Consider the following 16,110-nt stretch of genomic DNA (forward strand, 5'->3'; position numbering starts at 1 on the left):
AAAAGAAGGGAAGTGATTTGCTCTCTTCTTCATTATCTGGGCACTGAGAACAGAAACAAAGGCACCTGCAAATTACCCTCTGGCAGTACCTCCCTGCTTCTATGGATTACAGATAGAGACCACAGCAGCTGCATCGCTAGCTTGGATGCCTCAGTTTAGTCCAAAAATCCGTCTGTGGCATGAATGCAGACCTTTAATATACCTACCAAAACATCTACATATTGCATGCAGAGTTAAATCAATTTGATTCAGTCAACTCTGGAAAAACAAACACGAACAAAAAAAACCCACAAGTGCACGAATACTCTGAGTATATAAACAGTCATTCCACAAATCTTTGCTGTGGCTCTCGCCCAAAAGAGGAACGTCACTGTTTCTCAACAATGATGAAAACCACTGTCATACAAGATCCTCCTTTACTAAAATATTACTTTTATGAAATACGCCATACAGCAGTTTTAGCACACTGAGAGGCTCTGCACAATCAGATGTAAACTCTCCTCAGAAATAAATCTTTTTTTTTTTTCCCATCGAACACTGTGCCTGACCTTCACTGCTCAAAAATTCTCTAAAGCTATCAAGTGAAGAAGGGAGGTACAAGAAAATTCTTTCAAATAATAGAAAGTCTGATTTGATTCATTATAAAATTCACCCCCTGCTTGATACGAAAAATTTTGAAGTACCAAGCAATATTCTAGTTGAGTGAGTATTCATGTATGAGCAGTGATTAGCAAAAAATTTCAGAAAGGCTGGCAGGCTGAAAGATGAGATCATCAACTTAGGTCCTTCAGCTCATTATCTTAGCCACTAGCCAAACCATTACATCACAACTGGAAAAATATACCATTCATATTATAAAGGAGTCACACTTGAGGTTACTTGAAAAATGACAGAAGACAGAAAAAGAATGGCTCTACACACCATACACTCACTACTGAGTTACAACTGTGGGACAACTATAAAAAAAAAAATCCCACAGTGCTCTGATTATTCCAGCCATGATACAACCATACGCAGTATAAACAATATCTGAAGGCACGAAGACCCTCCTCACAAGTATCTGCCAAGATCCTTGGTCTGCAACCTGTAACTTCAGTTTCTCAAATCATTGCCTTCTGTTTCCAGTCCTGAAAAATTCTAGTGGTTTTGGTGAAGTTAACCCTAGTTTTTATACAGTCCCTGAACTTTGAAGACTTCAGCCTCAAAGCCAGTCTTCAGCTGCTCCTCTGCCTCACTCCTCAGCCCTAGGTTTGTCACAAATCTTTCCATTTCCAGGTTCTTGCAGTCTGTCACCTGTGTTAGGGGAGAGCAATACAACTAAAATTCCCATCATGCAGATTCCCAACAGGCTTCCTCTATATGAGCTAACTGAAAACAAAAAAAACGTGTTTCAAACCCATTTATTTTCCCACCCTGTTTGTTCATGCCTATTGCTTTAACACACAGGGCACATTAAATGGTTTCATATGCTGCTTTCCTGCAGTGTATGATCTCTAACTTATTAGCATAGTCTGAAATGACCTTGTGCCTAAGATGGCAGCTCATTTTTACCCAGTCCCCTTGACAAACAAAGCTCCACATAGTTATCTGTGAGTCACCTGTTGTCTCCCTACAGATAATTCCAGCCTCTCTCAAGACATGCCCTTGTCTACCAGGGAATTTAAAGTATTCACCCTTTCTTCAACCTTTAGATCTCCTTCTTGGAGAGTCATTCATAATCCAAACACCTTTATTCTCCTCCTTGCTCTACACTGCTTACAGGGATGTTTCTTACTGAGAATCTCAGCAAAGTTACTGATATTATTGGAAATAAAAGCAAGCATTTTAACCTTGGGGGAGGACTCAGAAGTCTGCATTCACTTCCAAGTTCGTAAACTTCATACACAAAATACAGTAACTCACTCACACTTCTCGCATCTGAATTCTTTACTAGAAAACTGATTTTACACACAAGCACTTGTCAGGAACACCACTAGGGTAAAAATCATCATGTTTTTCCAGACTCTCAGCTCTTAATGTAGGTCACAAAGTATGTAAATAAGAATTGATTATGAAAGGCAGGAAGTGAAAACAGTCCATATGTAGCTAATATTGCTACCGAAACCTAAACTTCTGCATTTCCTGCCATTGTGACTTTAATTATGAAATCATAATGTTGCACTAAGATAACTGCCATGTTTAGTTTCCTAGCTGTCTTTAAAGGAAATATTAAAGAGAATTAAAACACAACAACAACGGCAAAAAAACCTACTCCAAAACTCCAACCAAACACAACCACCAAAAGAAAAAAACCCCCACTCAACACAAACAGCAATGAACAACAGAAAAAGCCCACACAAGTTTTTCAAGTTTCTCCACCTCACCAGTGCATTATCGAAGGAGGTTCACTCACAGATTTCAGCTTGAGTTCTGCTCTGGTCCCTTCTTGTCGGGGTTAAAGGGAACAGGAAGCTGATGGACAGTACCAGAGGAGCAAAGTCTATCCATTCTGTCTCTGGATAATCTAACATATCTCTATATGAAAACAAACTTTGGCATGGGTCTGCCTATGAATCTACACAGAGTTAAATAGACTGAAGCAGAAAGAGAAATAAACCAAACCAAACCAACCTCCCTCAACAACAACAAAACTAAACAATTGTTTTGCTCTGCGCTTGCTATGAAAGAGGTTAGGTAGATGAAGCCTGAGTGGAGGATTTCTTTAGTCTGTGGGTTGAGAATCAGCCTGAAATTTAAGCACCAGTGATAAAAGTCAGCAGAGAAATACAGACAAAACGATAAGTAACAGACCACAAACGTGAGATGGTGTTCCCTCAACTTTCGCAGGAACTCACGTACACACAGCTGAGCTATTACTGCTCATGATAATCTTATTTAAACCCATCTCTGTACCAGAGAAGTGTGAGATAGCACACACATTGCCAATCTCCTAATAGGGCTCTCAGGAGGATCCAGAAAACTACAAAACAATTAATTTGACGTACACATTGAGCGAATTGATAGGAACTGTTACAAAGAACAGAGAGCTAGATACCACATGCTGGGGAAGAGTCCACACAGCATTTGAAAAATTGCTTCATAAATCCATTAACATTGCTAGAGAATCAATGTGTGTGAGGACAAACATGATCCAATCAATCCACTTGTTTGATTTCCAAACAAATAACTAACTAGTTAAAAGATGGGAAATTAAAAAAATAGTATTAAACATTCAGTTTCTCTATAAAAGGAGGTCACTACCAGTGGTCCACAGGAGTTTTGTAGTACACAGTTGAATAAATGGGTTGGTAAAGATGGAAGAATGGTGTGCAGAAAGAGTACCCTACTGATACCAAGTCACTCATAGCAATACGGATGGAGGCTTACTGAGAAAACTGCAAATGATCTCATATAGCAAAGGAATAAATTGTAAAATGGAAGACAAATCTCAGTGTTGGCAGGTATAAAGAATTGTAGGGAGTGGTGGGGAGGATGGGTGGGGAGGAAAACAACTCCAACCCTATGTATCCAATACCAGCTCTGGGTGAGCTGTTACCACCACAGGGAAAGATCCTGCCTTCATCAGGGACATCCATAAGAAAATGATGGTTTAGTTTCAGCAGTATTAATAAAAAAAAATTCAAATATTGTTAAAAATTATGAGGAATGTAGACCACCACAGAATACACCCTTAAGCCAGCACTTAAACGACAGATGCCACACACTGAATATGCTATCTAGCTTGCACACAGTCCTCCAATCCCAGCAAGACCTAACAGAACAAGGAAAGGCAGACAGAAGAACAAGGATGATCAAAGGTATGAAATGGGTTCTGATCAAGGAACTAAACAGACATGGATTTTCCAGCCTGGAAGACAAACAATCAAGGTGGTATCAAAGAGATCTGTGATAAATGGAGCACCATAAAGGCAGTGGGTAAGGAATCATTTGTCTCTTACAAGATAAGAACAAAGGAGCATCAAATGAAATTATCAGGTAGTAAATTCAAAACAAAAGAAGGTACATCTTTACACATATATTGTTCTACCTTAGGACTCACTGCACAGGATATTGTGGATGATAAAAATGCACATGGTTTTAAAAACAGTAAGACAAACTAATGGAAGAAAAATCTATCAAGGGCTATTAAACTGAAGATACTATCTCTGCTTCAGGAAGTTTGTGAGATGCAGATTGCTGAAAGCTGGGAAAATATACTGGGAAAGCACTATTACATGCTTGCCTTTTACTGTCTTCACTAGGCATCTGCTGCCAGTCCCTGGCTGAGACAGGATAGGCTATGACAACATCCAGTCATGCAGCTCCATAAGAGTTGACCTTGAGGACAAATAGGACACCCAGAGTCCACAGTTCAGTCAGATGGTTTCACTTTCAGCTTGAACCAGACCGGTCCCGCTGACTGAATGGGCTGAAGTTGAAAACATCTTCTGGTTTAGCAGCACCCAAAACGAAACTTGACTGCGCACTCGGAGCCCGCTCGGACACATGTGCACGTCGGCAGGAAGCGGGGACAATGAGCGGACTTGCTTCAGAAGTACACTCCTAACCCACAGCGAAACGTTCACGCAGATACACCTGTGCCCAGCGAAACTCACCCTTGCCTGAGAGCCTGACCGCTCTCCTGAAGCAGCGATCCTCCTGCATCCAGCATATGCCTTTCAGAACGTGCCATGCCCCAAAGGGTGACTGGGGCTGAACCAGCTCTTCCCACGGGATTGGTCCTGAAGCATCTTCTCAGTTACATCCCACTCTGCTTATTGCTCTCTGGGTACAAGTACAGAATCAGGCCTCTAAGCATAAAGCTATAGACATAAGGAAACTGTCATCTGCACATTTCTAACCTTAATATCTTTCATGTAGCAAACAGCTACTTTTCACCTCACAAATACACATACATGCTGATCTGTGATGACCTGCTTTTAACTGTCTCTACACTAAAAAAATGCAACTGGTACCCTTCTTATAATAAGAAATCTATAATTCTATCCATATTCTGAAAATTATTAAAAACTTCCATGCCTCTTTCCAAGAAGACCACCAGTATATAATTCCAACTGATAGATGCCAAAGAAGGTTACAGACTTGCAAAATATATTTTAATATTAGAAACTTTATTGAAATTTTCTCATCACAACAGCTTGACTCTTACAAAACAGTTAAATATAGCATGACATAGCATTTCTCTTTATGGTAAACACTGTTTTAATGCTGTTACATTGCCTTTAATACAAAGTCATCTTTTAAGTAAGACGAGAAGTTGATTTTGCAGTTTACTGACAGATCTGGTATTTATATGAAGCATATTCTCCTAGAAAGAACAATACACCTTAAAAATAAACCTTCAAAATGTGTCTGATCCTGACTTCTGTTACTCAATTTGCATTTGCCTAATCATGCAAAGTGGAAAACCTCATCTGAGTGTTAAATGGAATGTCTTCACACGGATAAAAAGCCTTTTGATTTACCCTGAATTCCTGGTTCTACCAATTTAATCTTTTGTATAAGCCTCTTTTAAAGCAGACTACTACTTCCTTAAACAAAAGGTTATATGTTCATTTTCGAAGAACAGTGATACTTTTGACCTTGACATACAATATATTATTGATGGGAAAAGTCACTGAAGAAACTTCCAACAGATTAACATGACTAAACTGAACCTTTGCTTTATCTGCAACCTAATTAAAAAGAAAGGTTCCCACCTCAAAAAGCCTCGTGCAAGGTTCTTGTCGTGAAGAATTATAGAGTTCTATGTAAGAGGGCCCAAGGGCATTCAAAATTATTTAAAAAAAAAAAAATTCCTTCTGCAGAACTAACAACAGGACCAGAATCTTCTCTTCAGAAAGCCAAAGAAAAACTGTTAAAGCATTTTAAAGATCTGTGAGTGCATATCAGTCTTGTTTCATTTACACCGGATCTGGGAAAGCAAGAGAGAAAAATACAGGTTTTTTTCCTTATCTTGGTCTGTCTTGTACAGGCTAAAATAAAATCACTTGCCCTGTGGAAAAGCCTCATAAAGAAAACTGATAAATCCTATTTATTTGTCTATTTTTTTCATCATGTAGAGCAATACAAGACAGGGTATTCTTGTCACAGTGCCAGATGGTAAAAGAACCATAACAACCCCAGGGACCACAGTCACTGTACTAAAGATGAAACTAAAGATGAAACAATTCACAAGATTATTTGACCTTTTGATTATCTCAATTAAACAGCATAAAATTCCATTAATTCCAACAAGCATCCATAGCCAAAAGTTATGTGCTTATTCTTCCTAAGCAATGTACAAGGAGAATGAAAACTTCAGAGTAACATCCCCCAAAATTATCAAGCTAAGTAGAAAGCTTTGTGCATTTGTTATGAGAAAAAAATGCTGGGAACAGGTCTTAAATCCTTCCCACGTCTGGCAATTAAAATTATCCTAGCAGTACATCCTTTCTCTTTGGGTCCACATTTTATCCAATAGCTAATGCATGTCAAAAGGCACAGCAGAAAGACTCCTCAGATGGTATATTCTGCAAGGCACGATTCTTTCTGCGTTGTCTTTTCTCCTCAAGGGTGATCCTGCGTGCTTTCTCAAAAGCATCTTGCAACTGGACATGCCTATCTCGTATTGGCCTTCTTAGCCACCAACACGCTTGCAACAAACGTGGGTAGAGGCCCTCCCAAATGTTCGTTCGCGAAGCCCAGCCATGATGCATGTCAAGTTTATGAAAAGTCTTTGGAATAGGAGCTGGAACTTGTGAGCCACTTTCCTGATCACATGGCCAGAGCAAGTCTCTGCCTCTGCCTAAATAAAGATTTATGGGATCAAAAGGAATTACTTGCAGTCAAGTGCACTTGCTCTGGGATTGACGCTAGATCCTGGATGCTCACCTGTGAAAAAATGCAGGAATGCCTTAAAGGCAGTGACTGGACCTCAGACCCCAATATGGGCAGCAGGTCTTACTGAGGTGAGAGACACTGATATCCCTTCCTCTGATGATTTTTCCAAAGATCACTAAAAAGCTCTCCTGTATATCTGCGTAGAATCTAATACCCCAGGCATAATGATACATTAGGAAAAACTCTTTACTGTGAGGGTGGTGAGGCTCGGGAACAGGTTGCCCAGAAAAGCTGTGGAAGCCCCATCACTGGAAGTGTTCAAGGCCAGCCTGGATGGGGCTTTGAGCAACCTGGTTCAGTGGAGGGTATCCCTGTCCATGGTAGAGGGGTTAAAAGTGGATGATCTTTGATGTCCCTTCCAACCCAACCCATGATCCTACGAATGAGCAATTCCTAAAAAAAAAAAAAAAAAAAAAAAACCAAAACAAAACCCTGCAGTCACAGATGAAACAGGGATTTTCACACCAAAAGACCCAGACCAAGTCATTTCTATTCCCTGTCACCTGGAATTCGGCAACCAGTAGGTCTCATTTTTGTATTTGTGCAGGCATTTTCTCCCTGCATCCTACCTAAATACCCTATTTTGTTCACTTTTTTCCCAAGCTAGGCCCAGACTCTTCCATCTCTTCCAATGACATTTCAGCAGAGCTCCATTTAGGATCTGCAGGATAGTAAAACATTTTCTGTTCTTCATTTTGAGCACGTCCCATCTGAAGGTGGCTCATGTAAACAGGTACACGTGCTCAAGCAGCACCAGTGTGCCAAAGACAAGATATTTTATGCAGATATTTAAATCAGGCCATACCTGTAATAAAGATAATAATTAAATAATATCCCTGGCACCAAGGTGTTGCAAAGTGAACTTCACATCAAAGAAAAGAGCCTTTAAGTTATTTAAAAATATTGAGGTGTTGTAACAAGATGTTGCTCATTCATGTAGGGAAGGAACTCGTTAAATAGTCTGCACTGTATACAAACATCAACAAAGATAGATTTCCTTTGCCTATGTGTCTGCCAACATGTTTGTATTTTTTTTTAATACATTTTGTGGTTGTCCTCCAAAAGTTGCAATGTTACTTTGCACTGACTACGCCGAAACATTTTTTATGAACATTATTATCACAAGCATAAGGCTTCTGTTTCTGTGTCAAAGTTTGTTAGAAAAGATTTCACAACCCTATGATATAAGGAAACTCAATTAATTGTATTTTTGAATTTCCCATTGCCAGATGGGATGTTACTCAAGACTGGCATAATGATTCCAATACCAGCAGGAGGTCCAGCCACCCAGAATGAAGAAGATGGCACCGTGGGTAGAGAAAAGTTTCCCTCAAAATGCCTCTAATACTCAAAGCTGAATTTGCTCAAACTAAAACAAATTCTTCACAGCCACGAAAGGATTTGCTGAGACACCGGGTCACAAGGGCTAATGGCACTGTGACACACCTACTAAATCTTCTCTCGCAAGCTTAATGCAATAAAGAAAATCCCTTTGTGGCCGATACTGTCACAGGTGCCACTGCGGAGAGGAGGCAGCCAGGGAGGCGAAGCAGGTCCTGGGGCCGCAAGCGTCGCTCTGCCCAGCACCCCCTGGCTCTGCAAAGGGAGTGGGGAGCTGGCCAGGTCTGTGGTTGGTCTGACCCTATTCAAGAGGAGAAAATCAAACGTGACGTGGCAAAGGAAAGGAAAGAGTGAATGCGGCGAGTGGTACATGGCCTCGCCGGAGGGATAAAACAGAGAGCAGCTTACGCTGTGACCTGCTGAGAGAGACGATGAGTGGGACATCCTTCCTCCAGTTTAAGGAGCTGGGGAAAAAACATGGACAGACATGAAATTACTGAAGGGAAGGAGGAAGACACACTTTTTCCTCCTCCTTCAACTTCAATTTGCTTGGTTTTATTTGGAGAAATCTGAAACGGTCTTGTTAGGATGAGAGAAAGAACGAGACACAAGCAGCTTATTTTTGTCCAGGAGGGGCAGACATTTAAATTACCAGTCTTGCTACCGATTTTGGACGCTAGCCATGGCTGGGGATTTTACCCGTAATTCTCACTGACATTAATTCACAGACTGGCTCCCTGACCAGAAAAGGTCTTGCTCTGGCCTGACCCATAACAAGGAACCTGGGGTGGAGGGTTCATCTGACTCATGGTAATTGCCTTACAGGCATATCGGATAAAACACGGTTTCTGAGGTATCAGGTCTACGTACAGATACAGGATCTGCAATCTCCTGGCACAGCTGCAACAGCCAAGGAAAATTGTTACTGTAAGAACTGAGTATGTCAGTAGGAAGCAAGTGATAAAACCGTTTTCTGTTTCTCCCAAATATATAGTTAAAGAATCACAAAACCCGAGCTTTTGAGATCCACAAGAGAACTATCTGAACATGGTAAGAGTAATTCTGAAATGCTACTGCAGTGCACTGTTCTTCATTAAACGAAGTCACTGTAATATTTATATCAAGCACTTATTCCTGCATTTTAAAAATATACACAGAAATCTGCTAGTTATTGAAGATAATGTACTCAAAGTATCAAAGGAGAAACACGTATTAGTAGACTCCTCTTAAGTCACACGGCCACATTATAATTCAAACTCTGTGCAGATATTTTTTTATTTTCCCCCAATGTGGATAAGACAGGGATGAAACTAATGCCACCAACACTTAAAATAAGCAACCACATTTATAAAAAATAAAGACTGTAAAACACAAGTGAAAATAGAGTTGTTACCTATTTATTTCTTCCTTGAAGATCCTTGAATTTGTGCTTTCCCTGTGGCATGCTACATTGAAAAGGCAGCAAAATCGAAACTGTATTCAAGATAATTATGCATCTTATCCAACACCCCTAAAATAGTAACAAGTTTGTGATAGTTCTACCTGTCACTTTGCAGGAAAACTTCCCTACATATCTTGAATCAGCTCAAAATACAGTTTCAAAAGAAAAGGGAAAATGGGGGGGAGATTTCTGATGGCTATGATTGAAATGGGATATTTTCTGATCTGTGCTTTTGCAGGAGAGGATTGGGTTCTTTTAATAATTGCTTAGAAAAGTTGTTCTCATTTCTTTGGATCGTCTCTCAAATTTATCAGAACATGTCTCAAATTTAATCATCTTGAAATAGTTTATTTACTCATTAAATTTTGTGCCAAGTCACCTACACAAACATCCACAAAAATATTTGTTTTATATTTGAACATATTTTACTTCAGAAATCCTGACTTGCCCAGCAGAGTCTGAAAAAAAAATTTCCTTCTAACTAAAGGAAGGAAGGAACCAAAGGAAGGAAACTTGTAAACTACTAAATTTCCTGCATAAATATGTCTTGTGTCCCTCATTTGGGCATTGCAGATTGGAAACTAAGCCTCTGCTTCTGAGAGAGCATACTCCCAAATTTCAAGTTAATGCAGTTTTTCAATTATTCTTTAACATGAATCATTAATGTGAATACTTATGCTGAATACATTAAGTACTACTGCTTTGTCCCACAAACATTCATTAATTTATCTGTAACATACTGCCGTCTGGTAAGGGAATGGGATTATCTCCATTTTACAGATGAAGAACTCAGGGGAAAAAAACCAACCAACCAAACAAACAAAAAGCCCCCAAAAAACCCAGGACTTGACCAAGTTATTTCAAGAAATGTGGCAGATCAAGTCCAGATTTTTTCAGTCACAGTCCCCTGCTTTTAAAGCAAAAATATTCCTTATCGTTTCCAGAAACCTTAACTTCCAATTAGCCATGAAGTATAAAAGAAACAAAACGTGAATCCATGCTTTCTTTCAACAATGCCTTTAATAGTACATTCATGACCTATATGGTAGGTTCATCAGTCAGATACACATTGATATTACTAAATGTTTAACATGTTTTAAGCAAGATTGACCTCTGAATGAACCACAGTACGCTTCGGGATTTAAAACAATCTGTTGTGGGCTAATTTTTCACATTAGGACTGAATTTAACAGCAACAGTAACTTTTAAATTTAATTTGACCTTCTGTGTCATTCACATAGAAATATACTTCTCTCAAGATAAATCATTCAAATGTGCACAATATCAATATCAACATCATTTTTTTCCTCGGGGATAATTTTGCCAGTAATTTTGCGATACAATCATCAGAAAAACAGTAATGCCGATTCCCTTTCCAGCGTTAAAGCAAAGTAGCTTGCAAGGCATGCCTTGGATTTGAGAAGCAGCAGAAGGAACTCCACACCCCTCTACCACTTTTAAATATAACAGCAAAACAAAAAACTCAGCAGCTATTTCAGGAAGCTTAGTTGTTCAAATAAGAAAATACTTACAAGCAGAGGCTGGGGGTACACTTTACAAAAAAGCCTTTTCTAGAGACAGAGTACTCATTACTAACACAAGTTTTGAAGAAAATCGGGAGGAAGTACATCTAAGAATCAAATCAGAAGCAGTCTTGCAGATTATTTTAAACTATCCATGATGGATGCATTCTGCTCTGTCCTCATTTCAAACTCTGCACAGACTTTTCCTTGCGATAATCTATTCCAGATGAAGCAACTGATATTTCCAGTTTCAACCAAAAAGAAATGGAAAAAAAGGGGGCAAGCCCCCCCCCATCTGATAACTCTTTGCTATTTAATGATTAATCAGTATGAAACCTTCACTCAACATTTAACTTTCTCTTATTTACTGAGCTCTTTAATACAGAAGGGAAAGTAAATAAAAGGAAGAACGGCAATTCTTGATTTCTTGCCAGTTTACAGTATTAAAAAAAGAATCTGCGCCACGGGTTGGCAGGCAGCCACACTTACAGTAAGCTATCTACTGTTTCACCCCGCAGGAAGGACAAAGGATTCAGTGTGGGGCTGCTGGGTTTCTCTCTGTCAAATGTACCCTTCAAAACAGATCCCAGGAATATTAAAAACTGCGTGCAATTAAGAGCATGCTTTTCGTGATCCTTTCCTTTTTGGTGGATGTTTTTAAAAAAGCCCTGTAGTACCATCGTCAAGAAAGCAGAGAAAGGAAATAGCAGTGCTACAGCCACAGCACTGACATTTTAACTTACTAAATCAAGTTACTCCAGCAGAAGTATAAGGTGCTGGGTTAAGCAGTTTGGTCCATATTTCTATTTCCTCAAGGCACGAGTGCACATTACTGCTTCATGACTTCTACAGCTGTAGAGATGCCAGCACCCACTTCTACAGAAGGGCTTCAACAGGACCGTGCCACAGGGAACCTTGTCTTCCAAGGGCTCATTCCTAAGGCTTCCTAGTCTGTAACAGCAGTTGTTTGCCAGCAATGGGGAAATCTGAAAGGAGCACTGACTTCTGAGGACAACTTTCTCAGTGCACTGCTCTATTCCACACGCGTCATGCAATATTCCCACATCTCGGTCATGCAAAACCATCCAAGCCAGTGGCAGGAGGGAGGAAGGAAGGAGGAACAGAAAGATGGGAGGAATTAAGGGCTGGGGAGACAAGGAAAGACAGGGTTAAAAGCAGCAACAAGAAGGAATTAGAATAGGTTAGAGTTAATAGAAAGAGCCAAAAGGAAGTGAATGAAAGCATGACTGAAGAGGAAACAAGTCATTAAAGGACAAAGAAAACAGCCATGCTGCATTATGAGGGAGAACATATGTGTAAATACAGAGAGTATGGATGAGAGTTAAGGATCAACGATTATAAATTAGTACAGCCTGAATGCTCCTTCCACTATTAAAACAAAAATAAAAGGAACACTGCTTCCACCTACATGAAGTGAACATCCATGTGACCTGCCTTTGTTTTATTATGTAGCCTTGAAATTTTCTGTGAATTTCCGACTATTCCAGTCCTACCCTGCCCATATTATGTCTGGAGACATTCTAAATATTCCTATAAGCTTCATGACATTAAAAAAAAAAAAAAGCAAAACACCTCCTTTCACAGGGTTATTTTCTTTTCTTCAAACTGCAGCATTTTTATCGGATTCTCTGACTTCCATGCTCGATTTCCAAAAATTAAATGCTTTTTTTACCTCTGAATTTAATAGTATTCAATCTTTAAACTTTGCTATCTTGAAGTCTCTCTAGTCAAAAAAAATAATTTTCGGCTTAAATAGAAGAGAATGGAGGGATTTTTAGCTTTCATAAAACAGACAGCTTTTGCTTCCAGTCCTGGAAGGGCTGGAAATACTGATTTTCAAGTTCCTGACAGTCTTCCCCATCACCGCCCCCACCCCACCCCCCCAGCTAAGAACGTAAAATTGCCCAGAGTAAGTACTGCAAGTCAGCAACAGCCTTGTTTAAATGACCTTTGCATCTTACTAAACGTCTCACATTAGATCCCAATTCTGCAAGATACCAGTAAAGGTTGCAAAGATATGAAAATCACTGACATGCATCTTGCTGTAACAAGTATTTGATTTTTGGCAAGTACAGAATAAGTACACTTCCTTTTCACACAAAAAGTCAAGGATGCCAACAGCAAAACTGCTTCGATACAGAGCATAAATTCTGCACATTATGTGGCCAATTCCTTCCCAGACCGCACAAGTGGACAACAAAAATACCGAAATACTTCAGAACAAACAATCCCTAACAAGGATAAAGAAGCCCAAGCACCACTTTCCCCCAAACAGGATTTCTGAACAGATGACCAAACACATTTGCTTCCTGGAGGCCTGCCTGCTATGTACCCTTCTGGGACAGGCACAGACCAGAGCAGCATACAGGGGCACCATTCCCATTCCTGGGGAGGGTGAGAGGTTCAGCTGGCAGGTGCCCACCAGTCATAGGTGATGCTGATGGGAACAGCAGGGGGCCAGGTGTCAGCTTAGGATGATGGGTCAGTTTCTGTCCCCAAACTGCAGGTCACCCCTGGATGGTTTTAGGAAAACCACATCTCCATTTCTGCATTCACAGAACTGGTAAGACTTCCTCTTGCTCAAGAACTCTCATGATGGTCCAATCAAAGCAGACTACAGGACTCAGGGCACCAGTATCTCATAGACACAGTGTCTACTACACGTATATTAGAACTGCTGCAGTTACCCAGCAGCAAGGGGACAGAGAAGCACCACATGCAGTGCCAAGTGAAGTGCAAACTTGGTTAGCATGGCAACAAAACTAAACCAGCTTCCACAGGAGCAAAAATACTTGCTCTTCTACCAAATTCAAGGGAACAATTTTTTGCTGGAAGTTGCATGTTTTTCAGAAGTTCCATAATGGTTGTGAAGCCCAGCTTCCACAGAAGGTCAGTTTTACCTTTCTAATCTTCATCTAGACCATAACCTACAGCACAAGTTTTGATGTGTTTGCCTGCTATTTTTATCTTTGGAGGAGTATAGAAAAGTTACTGGCATTAAAGAATAATTCATTCTCCAAAATGAAGTTATTGACATGAAAAAAGTAACCTTACATACACAAAATTTTAGTTTAAAGGTAGCAATTGGCAAAAAAAACCCAAAAACACACTAAAGCTACTCAACAATTAATATGCTACATAAATATCTTAATTTCAGGTACAAAATGCAGCAAATGCTGGTGAGTTTCATAACAACATACTCGAGGAACAAAAAAACCAAAACAAAATAAAAGAAACAGTATGCACGAAAAAATTCACTAATTTACTGATTTTTAAGCTTGATGGAAGTGTTTCTGTATTTTAGTTTTACATGAGTTAATGCAGAGTAGGAGAGAAAGAGAAGTCACGAAAAAAATAAATTATGTCTTCAAGATTAACACTTCCTACTTCATAAAATATTTTAAACATAAATGAATCCTTTGATTAAAAGTTTTTATTATTCCTTGAAAAAAACCCCACAAACCTCCTTACATAAAGCTGAGAACTTGCAAATACTAGCGCCAGTTCTGCAAAACACCCAAACTCCCACTGACTTCAAGGAATGCAGACTTAGAGTCACTATTTGCAAAAATACATTAACTTCAGCATTGGAAATACTTAGCCTCCCTAATCTGATTCCCCTCCCCAACAATTACAGAGCAATTACATGAGATAAGAACACATTTCTAGGCACCATTTTTACATATTTTGATAAGCATGTCCAATTACAAATTTCCCTCACTGCTTAAATTAAAAAAAAAATAAAATAAACCTCGTAAAGACTCTTCTTCCTTTTTTTTTTTTTTTTTAATTATTCTGACACAGCGCTGAAGTGTCTCCTACAAGGAACAAAGGAATTCACCAGAGCTCTGATCCAAAACATACTAAAAGTTAACAGCCTACTTCCAGTTGATTTCAGCATGCCTCCCATCAGGCTGCCAGAGAACTGACCTGGGTAGCTTTGAGAAAGGAACTGTACATCAAACCATGGAAATGCATGAAATCAACCATTTTTTTACTCTTGTTGGACTTTTCAAGGTTTAAGATTCTTTGAAATCACATCAGCTATAGCAACAGGTTCTTGTTTATACAAACAAATGACTTACAAAGTACACACTTAATCTTACCAGCACTCAATTTTGATTATGCTGCCCCAGGTTAAGCACCTCTCTTTCTACTGAGTCTTTTGTCAATTAAATAAAAGTGAAACGTTTCTTTAAACAAACCAGAATGTTTCTGTTCTGTCAAATGAAAGCAAGTTTTTACTTCTTAAAAAAATTCCACTTATGTCTGAAACATGGAATCTTTTACTTGTACTTCTTGTGGTTGAAAACTTTACGGAAAAAAAAAAGTTTCTTTAAACCAGTAATCTTTGTTTGTAGAATTCCATAAAGGTAGAAATGCTACAGTTCATTTTTTAAAAAATAGGAGCTGGAAAAACTTAAATAACAATGCATCTTGCACATTATTATATTATACAATTAGACAATTAAACAATTATATGTATTTTGCTGTTATATGACAGTTGTAGTATTATTCTACAGACATTATAAAACAATGAGAAATGTTTTTGAAGACATTGAAACTTCTAACTACCCTACTAATTATTTCAGTTAGATATTTTATGAAATGCCATTGATTTCACCCTAGGCAACAAAGTGCTATAAGCAAAAACATTCACATTTTTGGTTAAATATACTCACTAGGTTCTCTCCCCCATTTGTTCTATCACGTGCATGACTGTGTTGCACAGAGACTGCAGCAGTTATTCCGAAGTATTCAAAAACTTATTAAAATCAGTAAGTTGTCAACATTTTAATGCAACAGCTCATTAATATCCTGATTGCCCCACCTTTTTTTTTTTTTTTTTGGCATTAAAACCACTGTCTGTTCCTTTACAACTGAAAGGTGAAACTCGCATAG

At 39.0% G+C, this 16,110-nt stretch overlaps 1 protein-coding gene across 8 annotated transcripts in view; it reads right to left on the reverse strand.

The window, feature by feature from the left end:
- NR3C2 (nuclear receptor subfamily 3 group C member 2) overlaps nt 1-16,110 on the reverse strand; it is a 204,288-nt gene that overhangs the window by 154,046 nt on the left and 34,132 nt on the right. Inside the window, exon 1 of one of the 8 annotated variants that reach the window (XM_064651745.1) lies at nt 11,197-11,399. The exons of the other annotated variants lie outside the window; for them this stretch is intronic. Within the exon in view, the coding sequence (XP_064507815.1) occupies nt 11,197-11,294 (98 nt within the window). The 5' untranslated portion in view covers nt 11,295-11,399. Of the gene's footprint in view, nt 1-11,196; nt 11,400-16,110 lie in introns of those variants that run through there. 8 annotated transcript variants of the gene reach the window in all.

The sequence above is a fragment of the Pseudopipra pipra genome, chromosome 4, assembly GCF_036250125.1.
Source record: "Pseudopipra pipra isolate bDixPip1 chromosome 4, bDixPip1.hap1, whole genome shotgun sequence".
In the NCBI taxonomy this organism is placed as follows: Eukaryota; Metazoa; Chordata; class Aves; order Passeriformes; family Pipridae; genus Pseudopipra; species Pseudopipra pipra.